At 48.2% G+C, this 16,113-nt stretch overlaps 1 protein-coding gene across 1 annotated transcript; it reads left to right on the top strand.

Moving 5' to 3' along the window:
• The first annotated feature begins 3 nt into the window (after window positions 1–3).
• On the top strand, window positions 4–13,310 carry CCT5 (chaperonin containing TCP1 subunit 5). The gene is made up of 11 exons (XM_027606695.2): window positions 4–479; window positions 3,246–3,306; window positions 3,828–3,992; window positions 5,425–5,623; window positions 7,203–7,395; window positions 7,476–7,625; window positions 9,711–9,830; window positions 10,493–10,678; window positions 11,294–11,431; window positions 11,852–12,032; window positions 13,031–13,310. Exons 1-11 carry the CDS (start codon window positions 375–377, stop codon window positions 13,156–13,158), a joined length of 1,626 nt encoding a protein of 541 aa, XP_027462496.1. The 5' UTR covers window positions 4–374; the 3' UTR covers window positions 13,159–13,310.
• Window positions 13,311–16,113: the final 2,803 nt, after the last annotated feature.

Below are 16,113 nucleotides of genomic sequence, written 5' to 3'. Positions count from 1 at the left end.
CGGGGTGGGACGGAAGGAGAAAGTAATGCTGCAAGTAAACGAGTTCCTCGTTGGGGACCCACTACCCAGAAACTCCCCATGGTACAGCTCTGGCAAATGAGTTCCATCTACTCTTGGCTTGTGGATTTTAACTTCCCGTCCGTGTCTTCGAACTTCACCCTCCCCCACAGCTTCCTGGATGATAGAAGTTTCTTAAGGCCTCTGATTCCAGAAGGTACTGTCTGGCGTCAAACTAGTCTCGGGTGAAAAATAAGTCTCACGCGCCCCGGACTGCTCATGCGCGCACTGTTGCGCCCTCCCGCGAGCGGAAGGCGTGTTCTCGGTTCCGGCGCGGTCTCCACCGGTTGGGGGAAAGTAACCACTGCTGTTGCACCATGGCGTCGGTCGGGACCCTCGCCTTCGATGAATATGGGCGCCCTTTCCTCATCATCAAGGATCAGGATCGCAAATCTCGTCTTATGGGACTTGAGGCTCTCAAGGTAACGGGACGGACGCTGGCGGTGGCATGAGGGGAGGCGGCCGAAGCTCGTGGCTCTGCGCCTGCGCAAGCCTGGGAGCGGTTCCGCCATGTGCTCCCCGGAAAGGTCGGGGACCCCGTCCCGTCTCTGGCCCTGCACCCCGCTCCTTGAGCTCGGGTGAGGCCAGCGTAGAAGCCTTTAATCTCAATTTGGGGTTTGGGGTGGAGCTGCTGGCACCCGTCAGCGTTGGGTGGGGCAGTTCAGTGCCTGGGCTGCGAGCCCACCTCCAGCCCCTGGTCGTTCGTAGAGTGTTTTCATCGGGAGGAGGCAGGGATGGTATTCTCTGGTCACCTGGCCAGGGAACAAGCCACAGCCCCCAAAGGATGAGGCTCTCTTTCTTTGTCACTTCCTAGAGGTTTAGTCGTTTACGAAGTATTTAATTTCTCAGCACCTTTATACGTGGCGTGGTACTGGATGTGGTGTCGTAAAAACGAAAACCGTGTGCCATTAGAGAAGAAACTACCACCGCCTGCGTGGAAGGTGGACACCCATGACCATGATGCAAGGAATAAGAGGCAGCGTGTGGATGCGGATAAAAGGTGGAGGGTGGCTTTTGATCAGAGGTGGGGTCACTGTTTTTGAATGTGGCAGAGGTAGCGTTTGGGGGAGAGGGGACAGCAAAGGCAAAAAGCTGGGTGGAAAGACGCGTGGTACACTGTAGAGGGAAAGAGCAATGTGGTTTTCAGTGGAGCCCAGTCTCGTTTAAGTCAACAGCAGTTCCCTGAAGGTGGAGGCTTGAATGCCTCACAGTCAAGATGTTAAACCCTGGGAGGGAGGGGAGCCAGTAAGGGGGTTTTGAGCAGAACCGCAATTCAGGTAGAACTGTACTTTAGGAAGTTGGGTCTGGTGGACGAAAGGGAACAGGAGGGACCAGAGGAGTTAAACCAGGAGCAGGAGTCCAGGTGAGAAAGTCATCCGAACACAGGTGTTGGCAGGAAGTGCAGTGGAAGCTTTGAGAGGACATTAGGGTTTGTTAAAAGTAAGATCGCATCTCCAGGGCTGAGGTGTCTCAGTTCACTTGGCGTCTTTGTATTTGAAACAAGTGAAGAAGCCATACAGTCCCCACTGTTTGCACAACGTCTCCGAACCTCGTTTCTCAGTGTGGGTAGTACACCTCCCTCAGGCTGAGGATGAGGGTTACGTGGGGTCACTTCAGGCAGGTGGTGCAGCTTGTCAGTGAAGAAAGGGGCAGGATTCAAGCACACCTCTGGCTGACTCCAGAACCGATGGTCTAAAGCCAGAGTTCTCAGCTTTGACATTGTTAATATTTGGGGGACCAGATCATTCTTTGTTTGCGGGCCCCTCCTGTACAGGACGTTGAGCAGCAGCTATGCCTCTACGTACTCCATCCATGGCAGTGGCAGCCCCCACCCCATTTGTTACAACCAAAGATATCTGCAGGCCATGCCAGATGTCTCCTGAGGGACAAAGTCATCCCTGGTTAAGAACTGCTTACCTGTGATGATGATCCTTTAAAAATTCCATTACACAGACAAATCCTTCAATGTGTATCTTAATGACCAACATTTTCACAGATCCTATGAAGTTTGTCTTTTCCTACCTGCCAGGTGGAGTAACCCGGGAGGGCTTCACAGAACATGTGCATTTGAACTGCTTTGAAAGTTGGGGTTTTGATGAGCAGAGCAGCTTCTATGCGCCGTACTGCTTCAGGGAACAGAGGACATATTTGGGGGACAAGCATGGACCGTCGTCACTGGAAGGGAAAGTAGCTCTCAGGTTGCGGAGGGCATTAAAGAAAACACTGAAGCTTTCAGACTTCAGTGTTGAGGCACTGGGGAGTCATTTAAGGTTTGCGACTGGCAACTGACGTGTTTGAGAAAAATGGGTGGGTTAGCTGGTTGTCAGATGAATCTAAAGGATGGAAGTACATAAGAGACCCTGGATTTCTGTAGGGTGCTATGGATCCAGGTTAGGTTGGTGACAGCGAGACTGGGAGCAAAGGAACATTTGGAGGGAAAATGAGCCTGGTTGTGGCGCGAACAGGAAGGGATGCTTGCAAGTTGCCATTACTTTACTGATAACTCTTGGCACATGACAAACAAGGGTGACTTTTCACATGTAGGCCATGTACTGGCTCGACCATGGAATAGAAGGGTACATTTCTGCAGTACACACTGTAGTGTGATAATTCAAGGTGCTGTACGTGTACATCTGGACTCTTCGTATGAGGTTAGCATTGCAAAGTGGTCCTCCATGGCCTGTCTGGTCAGACTGCCCGTGCTCTCAGCTGTAGAAGAACCTGCCTTGTAGATGTGCTGAGTTAAAGCACTAGGTTCTGCTGCTTGTACCTGAGAATGATCTACTGAAGCTGGTGGCTGTGAAGGTTACCACACTTATTTAGACTTGCATGTTGCCACTTAAATGTGAAAGCTTTTAGAGAACAGAAACTATGTATAAATAGATTTTTATAATCATTAGTTGTGTGGTTTTAACTATTAAAATACATAACTTGGACATTTGTTTTTCATTTTTTTAAAGGAGCTTATTTTGTATGTTTCTGTTTTTAAGATACTTATTTATTTGACAGAGAGCGAGACAGCGACAGAGGGAACACAAGCAGGGGGAATGGGAGAGGGAGAAACAGCTCCCTGCTGAGCAGGGCTCGATCCCAGGGCCCTGGGGTCATGATCTGAACCGAAGGCAGACCACTGAGCCACCCAGGCACCCCTTGAACATTTGTTTTTTTCTGTTTGTTTCATTTTTCAGTCTCATATCATGGCGGCAAAGGCTGTAGCAAATACAATGAGAACATCACTTGGACCAAATGGTAAGAGACTACCTTTCTGTGTTTTTTGACGAATGTTATCAATTATAGACAATTGATACAACCCTTTTATAAAGTTGGGATGTGGGGCAGGTGGCATCCTAGGTCCCCACCTCTAACAAACTTGTTTTGTGTATTCCAGGCTTTCAACGTGTTCATGATCATAGGTGCATATGGTTTTACGTCAGGGTTCTTTTCTCCTTTTTCACATCATTTCATTAGCATTTTCCACATCATAGTTGTCCCTTTTTATGATTAATGCTACATTCAGTGATGCTCCTTTTTTTTCCTCCCATTTCTCTGGCTTTAGCCCTTTAGATTGCTTCCAGTGTCTTGCTTTGTATTCGCCAACCTAAAAGAATGTTTGCTTGTAGATACTCTTTTATGTGCATTAAATTTTTATAATAAGTTCTATAAATAGGAATTGCGTGAAGAGACCTAATTTTTTTTTTTTATAACTTTTGGTACAGATTTTGTTTCCATTCTCTTCCCTAATGCCATTATAAACATTGCCGTCTTTCTAGGACTTGATAAAATGATGGTGGACAAGGATGGCGATGTGACAGTGACAAATGACGGTGCCACCATTCTAAGCATGATGGACGTGGATCACCAGATTGCCAAGCTGATGGTGGAGCTCTCCAAATCACAGGACGATGAAATTGGAGATGGGACCACGGGGGTGGTTGGTAAGAAAGCAAAATAGCCTTTCTCACAACCTGTTCAGGAGTATTGGTTAAAATCACACACACCTGCCAAGAATGTTTGCTCTGAATCAGATTATGAGGAGACCGTCATGCAAATCCAGGTTGAAGGACATGGCTCAATATAAGGCCCAAAAGTCCTTTTCCTGGAAGAACAAGAAGGGGTTGGGGGAGCATTTCACAACTGTTCTAAATCAAGGGAGCCAAAACGAAATGGCACCCAGCTGTAGTGCATAACACTTGATTGGATGTGGGTGCTTTTTTGTTTTCTTTGGTTTTTGTTTTGTTTTAACCGTGAGGGATGTTTGGGATACATGGGAGGATGTGTGGCTTGCGCGTTGCAGAGTAGTGCCCCGTTAAGTTTCCTGAGTATGACAGTTACGTTATAGTGCTACAGGAGAACGCCCTTGTACTTGGAGCTGGATGCTCAGATACGTATTAAGATGACGTATTAAGTGATTTTTGCAACTAATTGTCATGTGGTTGAACAGAATTACATGTGTGCCTTCGTAGAGAAAACAAATGTGGCAAAATGGTGTTAGTAAACTATTCATTTTACTATTCTTGTACTTTTCCTAAAGGTCTGGAATACTTAAGTTTCGGAAGGTGGAAGAGGGAAAGAATTGCTTTAATGTTACCTTTTCTGCAGATGAAATTTGAATTCATTTATTCAACAAATATTTATCGGGTCCCCAGCACTGTGATGGATGGGCTTGGAGTGTGGCAGTATTAAAACAAACGATATTCTTCCTCTTCGTGACACTAAAACAAGGGGGAGGAAAGATGGTGGGGAGGCTAAGTCGTAAGTTCTTAAATCCTCTTACCACCAGCAGATGTCACTGAGTAGAAATCCTTGGCCTGGGAGGGGCCCTTGGCTGGCTCACTTGGAAGAGCAGGCAACTCTTGATCTCGGGGTTGTAAGTTAGAGGCCCATGTTGGGTGTAGAGATTACTTAAAAATAAAAAAATTCTGGGTCACCTGGGTGCCTTGGGCTCATGGTCCCCTTCCTGCTCGGTGGGGCATCTTCTCCCTCTACCCCTCCGCCCTGCCTGTGATCTCTCTCTCTCTCTCAAATAAATAAATAAAAGCTTTGAATAAAATAAATTTTAAAAGAAAAATTCTTGGCCTGGAAAGCACAAGAGGTTTTTGCCCTTGTAAAAAATGTTTTTAGGTTATGTTCTTCAGTTATGTTCTGTCCATCACCGAGAGCTAACACCATTTATAAGGGGGGGAGGAACTGTCAGGTCTTTGCTAAAAGCAAAACCAGAGGCTCTTGTACAAAAAAATAAACCTCCACCTCCAAGATACTTTTACTTTAATTCCAGAACCTTCCTACTTCTAGGGTAGCATCTGATTGGTAGGGATCATACAAGCGTTCACGTTTTCCTGATCTGTTTGTGCGCTGTCCTGTCTGCAGTCCTGGCTGGCGCCCTGCTGGAGGAAGCCGAGCAGCTGCTGGACCGTGGCATTCACCCGATCAGGATCGCCGATGGCTATGAACAGGCCGCCCGCATCGCTATCGAGCACCTAGACCAGATCAGCGATAGTGTCCTCGTTGACATAAAGGACATTGAGCCCCTGATTCAGACCGCAGAGACCACGCTGGGCTCCAAAGTGTACGTTTACGGTAGAGCACCACCATTGGCACTTGTAGAGAAAGCAGCGTGCATGTGCTTGTTGCTAAAGACCTCCTTTCTGATGGCTGCCGGTAGCCTCCTACTGTTCTGTGTGCTGCGTTCTGTTTTTGTTATTTTGGTTTGCTTTGTTTTTAATGCAGGTATAGCCACATGCATCTGTTTTAGTTGGAAACTGAAGTTCCGGGCTTGGGTATTTAATCCTCTCTGCAGTATTTGTAAGAGATGCTGTTCTTTAATGTAGCAGGATAGGCTGTGTTAGAAATTGAGCAGAAAATGGTCCTGCTTGGGGAATGTTAATTTTCAAAACACTTGCACCATTTCTTTGCTCATTTAGGGGGAGGGGCTCCACTTTTCATTTATTCAACAAGCAAGTACTGGTCCAGAATTTTAATTCAGTAAGAAGGGACAGTCTTGAAATTGACTTACACTGGGCGTTTTCAACGTTTTCATAATGCCTGCTATTTACCAGGCCTGCTGCCACGTCTTGGGGGCTCAGAGACGCAGGTCCCGCCCCCGGAGACTCAAAAGCAGCCTCATCCAAGGGACATACTTATTTGAACAATAATATCTACTGGTTCTTGCCATGATGTAGCATAAAAATTTAGCCTGAGGTGCATTATTACACTGGTTATTTTGAATCAAGATCAGTGTGAGAAATGTTTTAATTTTTAATTCGTGTGTGTGGTAGTTTTAGCAAAAAGGAAGGCAGAGTCCTGACTCGGATGTTGGGGAGTACAAGAGAAATTGTTGCTTCCTCTACCCTCAGGGAAAGGCTTTACGGCAGTGCTGTGCTAGGTGCCTCCTGGTGTACAGGTGCTGAGACTCGCTGGCTAGAGGAATGGTCTCTGTCCCAAGTACAGTACTGTCCTCCTGGAAGGCAGATGTTACCCTTAGTCAAAATGTACAAACCTCATGTTGTCACGGCTTTGTAAGTTGACCTTGCTGTGTTTGCAGGTCTTCATTATATCATAGATCTTTAGTGCAGAAGATGTTCAAAACAACCAATAATGGCCAGATACATTCAGCGTAAAGCAAAATACCATAGATTCCCTAATAACACGGGTTCGTGGTTATCTTCTCTCTAAAATGACTCAAGATTTCAGGCACTATGTTCCAAGTACTAAATTTCGGTGCAGTTTTTCTAGAACCAAAAGTAAATTTATTAAGCAGTCTGTTTAGAGGTTTCAAAGGTTTCCAAAAAGATACCGCTATGGCCCCCCACCACCCTGGTCCGTAACTGATGTTGGTGGAAGTTCCTACAAAGGTAGCAGCCATGTCAAGTTCTCTCACTTCTTACTAAGTGCCGCACCTCCTTGAGACAAGGTGTCCTTTCTTTCCCCATCCCAGGTATGGTTTTCTCTGGGGTCTGTGGAGCCCAGGTGAGGACGCCCCACCCCAGGCTGTTGAAAGTGCGGATTATGGTGGCCTTGCTGGCTACAGACTCCAAACATCACTGGTTTTACAAAACATCCCGGAGTAACCACGTTGTATCACGTGTCATGCTTTGGTTATGGTAGTGGTTTGCGAACATGAAAGGTTTGCTTGGGGTTTTCCTCAGGGTTAACAGCTGTCACCGGCAGATGGCCGAGATTGCTGTGAATGCTGTCCTCACCGTAGCGGACATGCAGCGCAGAGACGTGGACTTCGAGCTCATCAAGGTGGAAGGCAAAGTGGGCGGGCGGCTGGAGGACACGAAACTTATTAAGGGTGTGATCGTGGACAAGGATTTCAGTCACCCACAGATGCCAAAAGTAAGTCCGTGCCTTTCAGGTTCAGACGGTTTTTCCCGCTCTTAAATCCACCAGCTTAAGGGTTTTCTCTCTCCCCATAGCAAGTGGAAAATGCTAAGATTGCAATCCTCACGTGTCCATTTGAACCACCAAAACCAAAGACCAAGCATAAGCTGGACGTGACCTCTGTTGAAGATTATAAAGCCCTTCAGAAATACGAAAAGGAGAAGTTTGAAGAGATGATTGAGCAAGTAAGTCTCACCGTAATTGTTAGTAAAACTTAGACTCTGAAAGGATATGGTTAGTTAGCTGTAGATTTGTACGTGATAATGCATGGCGCTCACCTGAAATGTCTGGATGCTCCATTGTGTGGTTCCACATAACGTCTTAACAGTATGAGCCACGTTGTTTCGCTTTTAAATTATAAAAATAGTAAAAGTTCACAGAAGAAATCAAAGTGGGCACAGGGCCCAGAACGGCCTTAGCACGTGTTCAAAATGTTTAAATACAACTTGTAGAGAAAAGAGTTACTGAATAAGTGGAATTAAACTAGAACGTAACTAATTGTAATTCCAGTTCTTGGCTTATACAGCACCTTAACCATTTTTCTCTGGCTGTTAATATTTTACATGTGCATAACCCTGACAGTGGCTTCTTCAGAATTTACAGCATCAGCACTCCATGAGCATTACTTACCGTGACAGACAGACCAGAAGCCATCTTGATGTTTGTCTTCACGGGAGTAGTTGGATTCATATACTCCTATGTGATCTGTGTCTCTGCCTCCCATATACCGGGCACTGTCGTATGTACCTGAGATATAGCAGGGAACAAAGCAGAGTTCTTGCCCTTGAGGCGCAGAATAAGGGGAAAGTGGGTAGTGGCTCTGTGAAGGACACTGGTCAGAGAAAGTCTCTCTAAGGCAGTGACACGTGACCAGAGACCTAAGCAAAGTGAGAGAGCTACGTATCTGGGTGAAGAGCATTCCAGGCTGAGGGTAAGGTGGGTGTGGGCAGCATATGCAAAGGCCCTGAGGCAGGAACATGGTTGGCATGTGCAGGCAACGGCAAGGCTGAGAGGTGGGAGCATGCTGGCAGGAATTTGTAAATTAAAACCCATTATCTGGGCTACAAGGCTGCCGTGGAAATGCCAGCCGAGGTGCACTGGGCGAAAAGGGGGCAGGAACTGAGAGGCCAGGGGAGTTGGGTGAATGGTGTTGGTAGATGTGTGGGTTGCCAGGAATGTGTTGGGACAGGATGCTAACATACTACAGAATGAGAGTTGTGCACGGAGAGAGGAATGTCATCCTCAGTTGAGGGGACCAAGAAGGACCCCTCCTATTTTGAACACATGGGAGGGAAAACTAGCCGTTTGAGGAGGTACTGAGGCAGGTTGACTTCAGGGGACAGCTGGGGTTTGTTCACAGCAGGAATATGCCAGGAGTGCTCAAGAATTAGTGGGCTGTTAACAGACTGAGTTCCAGAGGGTCATGGAATGAAAGAGAGCCGGGGTGGTGGAAGATTCAAGGGGTTTAGGTGCAGACAGAGTGGGTGTGAGGCATGGCCCAGCGACCACAGGTGACCGCCGAGGGCAGGATACATGGGACCGTTCTGGTCACTGCTGCCTTCCCAGCACAAGTGGCTTAGCCGTTTGCAGGGGTGGGAGGCAGGATCACCTCTGTGGGCCTCTAAAGTAGCCTGTTGATGCACAGAGGGTAGTGCACCCAAGTGAGAAAAGCAGATGGAGAGAAATGTGTGTCAAAGGTGCTGTTTCTGTTAGACACATACATGAATGAACTTGCCTTACGGGTATTTATGGCGAGACAGCTGTCCCCCCAGGTCCTGGGGCAGTGCTAAGCCTTGTTGACATGTCTTTGTTTTATTTCACTGTGGCCGTGGGGTTCGGCGTGAATTACTGATATTTAAAGCATAGTTTACAAACCGAGGTGATTCCAGGGGCGCCTGGGTGGCTCAGTCAGCTGAGCGTGCAACTGCTGATTTCAGCTCAGGTCATGATCTCAGGGTCATGGGGTCAAGCCCAGTGTCGGGCTCTGCACTCAGCTCGGAGTCCGCCTGGGATTCTCCCTCTCCGTCCCTCCCCTACGCATGCACTTGCAAGCTCTGTTTCTGTCTCTCAGGTAAGTAAATAAATCTTTTTTAAAAATGAGGTGATTCCTATTGATACTTGTGCGTTATTTAGAGTCTGGGCCTGACAGAAAGTGAGACACTTGGGTGTTTCCTTCCTTCTGCTTTGTTTCAATGCACACCCCACTGTGTGTCCCGTCCTTCTTCGAGCACAAGGAACACTGACGTGACCGAGGCATTTTTTTTCCCCAGATTAAAGAAACGGGAGCTAACCTAGCTATTTGCCAGTGGGGCTTCGACGATGAAGCAAATCATTTACTTCTTCAGAATAACCTCCCTGCGGTTCGCTGGGTAGGAGGACCTGAAATAGAGGTAGGACGCTCGTGCGAAGACCTGTGAACTCGGGGTGAGCTTAAGATGCCTGTGTGTCTTGGCGTTGCTCTTACAGCATTTGCCTTCAGTAACCCCATTGTGCCAAGGCTCCGTAGGTTAGGGGAGGGGGAGCTGGGAGAGAGAAGAAGGCTGGAGTCTTTTCTTATTTATAAAAAATGTACATCATAAAGAACAGCAGAGCTGTGTAGTTCTGGTGTGCTGTGGTTTTTAGAAATGCTCTCCCTCTGTCATCCTGCTTGGCTCTCTGAGGCAGGAAGCCCTGTCTTAGCCACTTCCGTGTCAGCCACATGCTGATGGCCGTCTCACATGTGGCCTGCGCCCGGACGCACGGCCTCTGGTCCTCACCGCGGCCAGGGAGTGGAGAGGGGCCGCTGCGCAGAGCTCGGTCCGGTCAGGAGAGGTGGTCAGGAGCTGTGGGGAGTGTGTGCACGGTGGTGGGACCGACTAAGACACCAGCCCTTCGAACCACACTGATGGACACGGCTTTTTGGGTTGACCTTGACCTTTCTGGGCCAGCGTGTGTTAGCACTTGGATGTGTACAGGGGAGTCCTAGATGGAGCTTGGCTCATCTGTCGTGTGACCCAGGAAGGTCAGTGCTCACCAGCGTCGTGTCTCTCCTCCTCCTGACCACCCCACCCAGCTGATCGCCATCGCAACAGGAGGCCGGATCGTTCCGCGGTTCTCAGAGCTTACGTCCGAGAAGCTGGGCTTTGCTGGGCTTGTAAAAGAGATCTCCTTTGGGACCACTAAGGACAAAATGCTGGTCATCGAGCAGTGTAAGAACTCCAGGGCTGTGACCATTTTCATCAGAGGAGGAAATAAGATGGTGAGAATCTACTTATTTATCCTGCATTTTTTCTGCTTTTGGTATATGGTTTGGCTTTGCCCGTCATGTATTTAACTGAGATGTAATTGCTATTTTTTAAACAATCGTTTTTCTCAAGAAATCATGACTTATCATGATGTAAAATTATCAAAGATCATGTGCTGTTGTTAATTCTACAAGGCACACTGGCCTTGGAGTCGCTTAAGTGAAAGTAGGGGACCCAAGTAAATAACCACTGATACTCTCTCTCTTCTCTCAGGATAGATATTTAGTGCATCCTGATCACTTAGACTCGTGAGGTTTTTCTTGGTCAGTTTTGGATTTTTTGACCCCTTCCCTTGCTCCTCATGGGTCCCAGAATGAGTCACTGGCTGCCTCTGCCTGGTTGTAACTACATTACAGGGAGGAAAAGGAGGGTAAAGGTAGAAACCATCTGGCAGCGAATGTTCTGGTGTGTTCTCTCCATTTGTTCTTAACCTAGAGAGTTTTAATGGAGTTAGGAGTATTTCCAGTACCCAGCAAACACCTAGATTAAATCAGAGGTGACAGGTAGCTGGCTCTAAAACAAGTACATGGTAATAACAGTAATTTAGGCAAAACTGTCTCCTTCCGTAGATCATCGAGGAAGCGAAACGCTCCCTTCACGATGCTCTGTGTGTCATCCGGAACCTCATCCGCGATAACCGTGTGGTGTACGGAGGAGGCGCTGCTGAGATCGCTTGTGCGCTGGCAGTGAGCCAGGAGGCCGACAAGGTAGAGCCCCTGCGAGGTCTCTGGACCCCGGGGGGTACAGCAGTGGGGCTGTGAACAAAGCATTGTAGTTGTGGGCGACCAGCATCTGGTCTGGGATTCTCGCCCACACGTTAGGTGCAGCTGTCCAAAACCCGGCATTCCAGCCTTGACTGACCATCGCTCTCCAGTCTCGTAATGTTATTTGAAGCTCAGAGTTAAATGAATATCATAACTGAAAATAAAGTAGTAAGAGCTGATTTGAGACTTTTCTCACGTGTATACCTTTTCCTCCCCCCGTAGCGACGTTTACATTTACATTCTATTCTTAGAATTTTTCATGAGTTAGGTTTTCGAAGTATGCGATTTAGTTACATTTCCAGATTGCGGGCTTGTTTTATTGTTTTTACCAAGCACGCTAACCGTGACCCTGCCCCCTTCCAGTGCCCGACCTTGGAGCAGTACGCCATGCGGGCTTTTGCCGATGCGCTGGAGGTCATCCCCATGGCTCTTTCTGAAAACAGCGGCATGAATCCCATCCAGACTATGACCGAAGTCCGAGCCAGACAAGTGAAGGACATGAACCCTGCTCTGGGGATTGACTGTTTGCACAAGGGTACAAATGGTGAGGAGCAGTGGTGACTTGGAGGGGCTGCGTTGGGTTGAAATCTAGTGATTTCATGCTGGGTGCACAGTGTGAGATGATCGTATCTTAAATACTTACACCCTTGAGATATTCAGGTCCCAAATTTTAGAAAGTTTCGTTTGATAACCTTGGGAGTTGCTGAGACTGCTAGTCCTAGCAACATATCACTGATTTTAATAACCGTAAAGTATAATGTGCCGTTTCCTACCAAAGATGATTTCTATTTCTGGTTTTAGAAAATTGTTCCCACGTTTCTTCTTGACACAGGTAGTTTCTGGGTGTCCTGGGAAGCAGCTCTGAAATTGACTTTTTGGTCTCCGTTTATTCTGGGGTTGTGTCCACGATTCCAGTACTGTAGCTGCTGGGGTTTGAAAGGGGACCTAGCGGAAGCTTGCTGGAACAGTGGCCCTCGTGACTCTGGTGCTAATGGGGCCGTGTCCAGAGTTCTGCAGTCCTCCCCAGCCACAGAATCCGAGGATTTGTGCTTGTACTTAGAACGACAGCTGTGCTGTGGTTTTCATGTTCACGGCCAGTGGATCTTAATAACAGCAGCTCTTTGTCAGATACTTGAATTTGTTTTCAACTTGAAGGCCTGGTTCTGTTGACATTTACAGTTTTTAGGCCTTTCTTGGAATTATTTTACATTTCAGGTATAGTCCGATTTTTTTACTTATTTGGGGCTTACTAAATTATGTTATTAGTGAATACTTTGTGGGGCGAGATGTCTCTGAAAGGTTTTAGCTAGTCGCCCAGCACTTTGAGCTTGTCATTGGGGAGAGGTCCCCTCCACCCCCAGCTTTCTGGCACCCAGGTTCAAGTTCCAGAGTGTCCCGGGAGAACAAAATCCTGTTCCTCTGAAGTGTAACTGGGACTGTGGGCTTCTTCCAGATTTGTATTTAAGTTTTACTTTGATTCTATAAATGAGAACAAGTTATTAATATGAAATATATTAATAGGATAATCTCTGTATTTTTCAGATATGAAGCAGCAGCATGTCATAGAAACTTTGATTGGCAAAAAGCAACAGATCTCCCTTGCAACACAAATGGTTAGAATGATTTTGAAGATTGATGACATCCGGAAGCCTGGAGAATCTGAAGAATAAAGAAAAACTTGAGAATAAAATGTAGTAGTAAGACCCACTGCTGTGACCGAATAAAGGGATGTCTCGTGACGCATCTGCAGTTATTTATTACTGTGTCCTTTTTCAGACACTGTGGATGCTGTTATAATAAATAAAAATAGCTGTTTGGTTAACCATGGTTCTACTTGTTCACAAACGCTCGGTTGTGGGAGTGCTGTCTCGCAAGCTTTTGTATTCGTTCCATTAAAGCGCTCTCCATAAACCACTGCTATCTTCTCTTCAGGAAACACCGACTGACCAGTCAGATGCTGCCTTAATTAAGGGGTTTGAGTAGATCTTTTTTTTATCTGTGGGTACTTTAAAACATTGAGTTTGTTCTCAAGATTCGATGGATTGTGGGCTTGGTCCTGTGAAATGTATTTCAATGCTGCACCTCTCTGAATAGATGTAGAGACCCGTCGGAGAGAAGTATGGGAAACCACGAGATGCGGGATGTCCCGAGTGCTCCTAGCTGAGACATGCATAGCGAGCATGCGGTAAGATTTCACGTAGGCTCCTGGGCGTCCCGTTGCCCTGGCGCTGCCCTTCCCCAAACGGGCCAGCGTGTGCACAGAGGAGACCAAGTGGGCCCAGACTCCTGCAGCACCTGTAGGAACGTAGAAGGTTTGTTCAGAGCCCCGCTGGGGTTTCCCTTCCGTGGGACAGAGCGCGTGGAGGTTTAGAATGTGTTGAAGGAAAGGTCTCGTGTGGGTAGACCGGTGTCTCCTTCCTAAAGGGACAGTGGCTGACATGACCCAGCCCTTAGCACGGGCCAGGCCTTGTTCTGAGAGTGAGCTAGACCGAGTGCTGCTCTCACCTCCTGGCCAGTGAGCTGTAGAGCTGGGGCAAACCCAGGCACTCCTGACTCCCGGGGGCCCCTCCTCCCCTAGGCTGTTTCGCCCCGTGTCTGGTTCTCTAGATTCCATTTTTCTGGAGAACCAGGATGTTTACTTCGGTGCCACCAGGGGGAGAGGAGTCCTGATGGGACTAGTCGCATGACCAGAATTACGAAGTGAATTGTTGCGGTCTACGCTGACTTCAGTGATGTTTCAGAGTTGCCTTCTGTGAACCCGGATCCTGTTGGATTGTTTTCTCTCGGGCTGTATGGGTGGTTTGGCAAAGCAGAGGCTACAGGCTTAGGGGAGTGAGTGCTGGTATTCCCAGCAGTATGTTGTGGAATAGACGGTCCAGTTTTGGAAGCTGAACACGGGCACCTGGGTGGCTCGGTCACTTAACGCATCTGCCCCTTCAGCTCAAGTCATGATCTCAGGGCTCTGGGATCGAGCCCCACATCAGGCTCCACACTCAGCTTGGAGTCTGCCTCTCCCTCTGCCCCTCCCCCTAACTTATGCTCGCATGCACACGCTATCAGATGAATAGATGACATTGTAAAAAACCCTACTGCACATAGAACCTGGTGTGTATTTCATTTTAAAACATACTGTGCTGTAGCACTATTAACAGTCTGTACTACTGGATTCCGGGTCGAGTCAAGTCAGGCGGACCCACCTGACGGACTTAATTCCAGCCTGCAGACAACACAGCAGCTTGCTTTGGACCAGCCTCGCCTGAAGCAGTCCATGATTGTCTGAGAAGAGCCACTAAACCACTCCTCCCTTCCAACATGGGCCTCACACACGGTCCTGGTGGTTTTGGGGCTGAGAGAAACAATAAGGCCCACGAAGAGGAAAATCTATAGAGACGTTTCACAAACTTGATTTTGCTTCATGTGAGGACCTCTTCAAGGTAACACGTGACCTTTTGTACTTTCCAGTTACAAATTTCGTGCCATGTTATGTGTCCCTTTTTTTCCGTCTATAATGCAAAACACTTATTCCGGGCTCTGTAATGAGGCCTTAGGACACTGGGCAAAAGAAACCAGTCTCTGTCAAATGGAGAAGATCCAGAGTCTTCAGTAGCTGAGGCTGGGACCCACAACCCCCGGGGGTGCCAGGGGGACCTGCTGCCCTGCCTTCAGCTGTGAAGTCTCCACCTGACGCTTCAGACTTTGCAAACGTCGTGCCTTCCCGCCAGGCAGCTTTCCTAATCCCGACCGCCGGACGGGTCCCAGAGAGCCTGCTCACCAAGTGCGGGGTCAGCCCGTGCCCTCCATCCCAGCCGACTGTCATCTGTGCACACCAAGAGTGACTCAAGGCACGGGCCTCCCAGGCCAGATTCCTACACTGGACCAGGACAGCACTTGCCTGCTGGCTCCCAGCTCCGACACTGGCTGGATTTACTAGGTGTTTGCTAAATGGCCTGCTCTTCAAGGACAAGCAACCACTTACAGTTGCCTCTGGTAGGGCTGAGAGGTAGTGTGTTACATGTGACAGGCACCACACAAGAAGAAAAAGCCCCTCTCCCTGAAGGAGGGCCTTGCTGAAGTAATGGGAACACGGAATCCTTAGCTCCCAGCCTGGAGCGCACAGCTTCCTGACGTTCTGTGACAAGTGTAGAGAGCACGTCCTTGTGGCAGGCACGGTGGTTGTGCCAGCCCATCTAGCCCCCTTATCACCGGACACCAGTGTTACTCGAAAGGACGTTGAACTGGTTACACTTCTCAAGAATGATACAGTGAGCCTGAAACTTAAGTAGATAACCGTCTTAGTTCAGGCTCCTAGAACAAAAATGCCATAGACCGTGGCTTAAACATTGCTTTCTCACTGTTCCGGAGGCTGGGAGTCCCAGATTGGGGTGGGTGGCGGTGGGGGGGGGGGGCGCAGTACGTCTTGGGAAAGAGTTCCCTCCCTAACGACTAGAGCCACTGGCCTCCCTCCCTGCCCCGGCTGGTGTTCTGTGAGCTGGAGGCCCACAGCCATGCGCATGACGAGAGGGCCCAGAACGGCAGGCACCCACCCATGTCCTGACATCAGCAGGGCCCTGAACCACTCTGCGACCCAATTAGGAGTGTTGTGGGAAAGACTCCAGTGTTATTCT

Source organism: Zalophus californianus, chromosome 5 (genome assembly GCF_009762305.2).
Source record: "Zalophus californianus isolate mZalCal1 chromosome 5, mZalCal1.pri.v2, whole genome shotgun sequence".
Classification (NCBI taxonomy): Eukaryota; Metazoa; Chordata; class Mammalia; order Carnivora; family Otariidae; genus Zalophus; species Zalophus californianus.
Note: the sequence above shows the minus strand (reverse complement) of the source record. Positions and strands in the feature narration are given on the sequence as shown.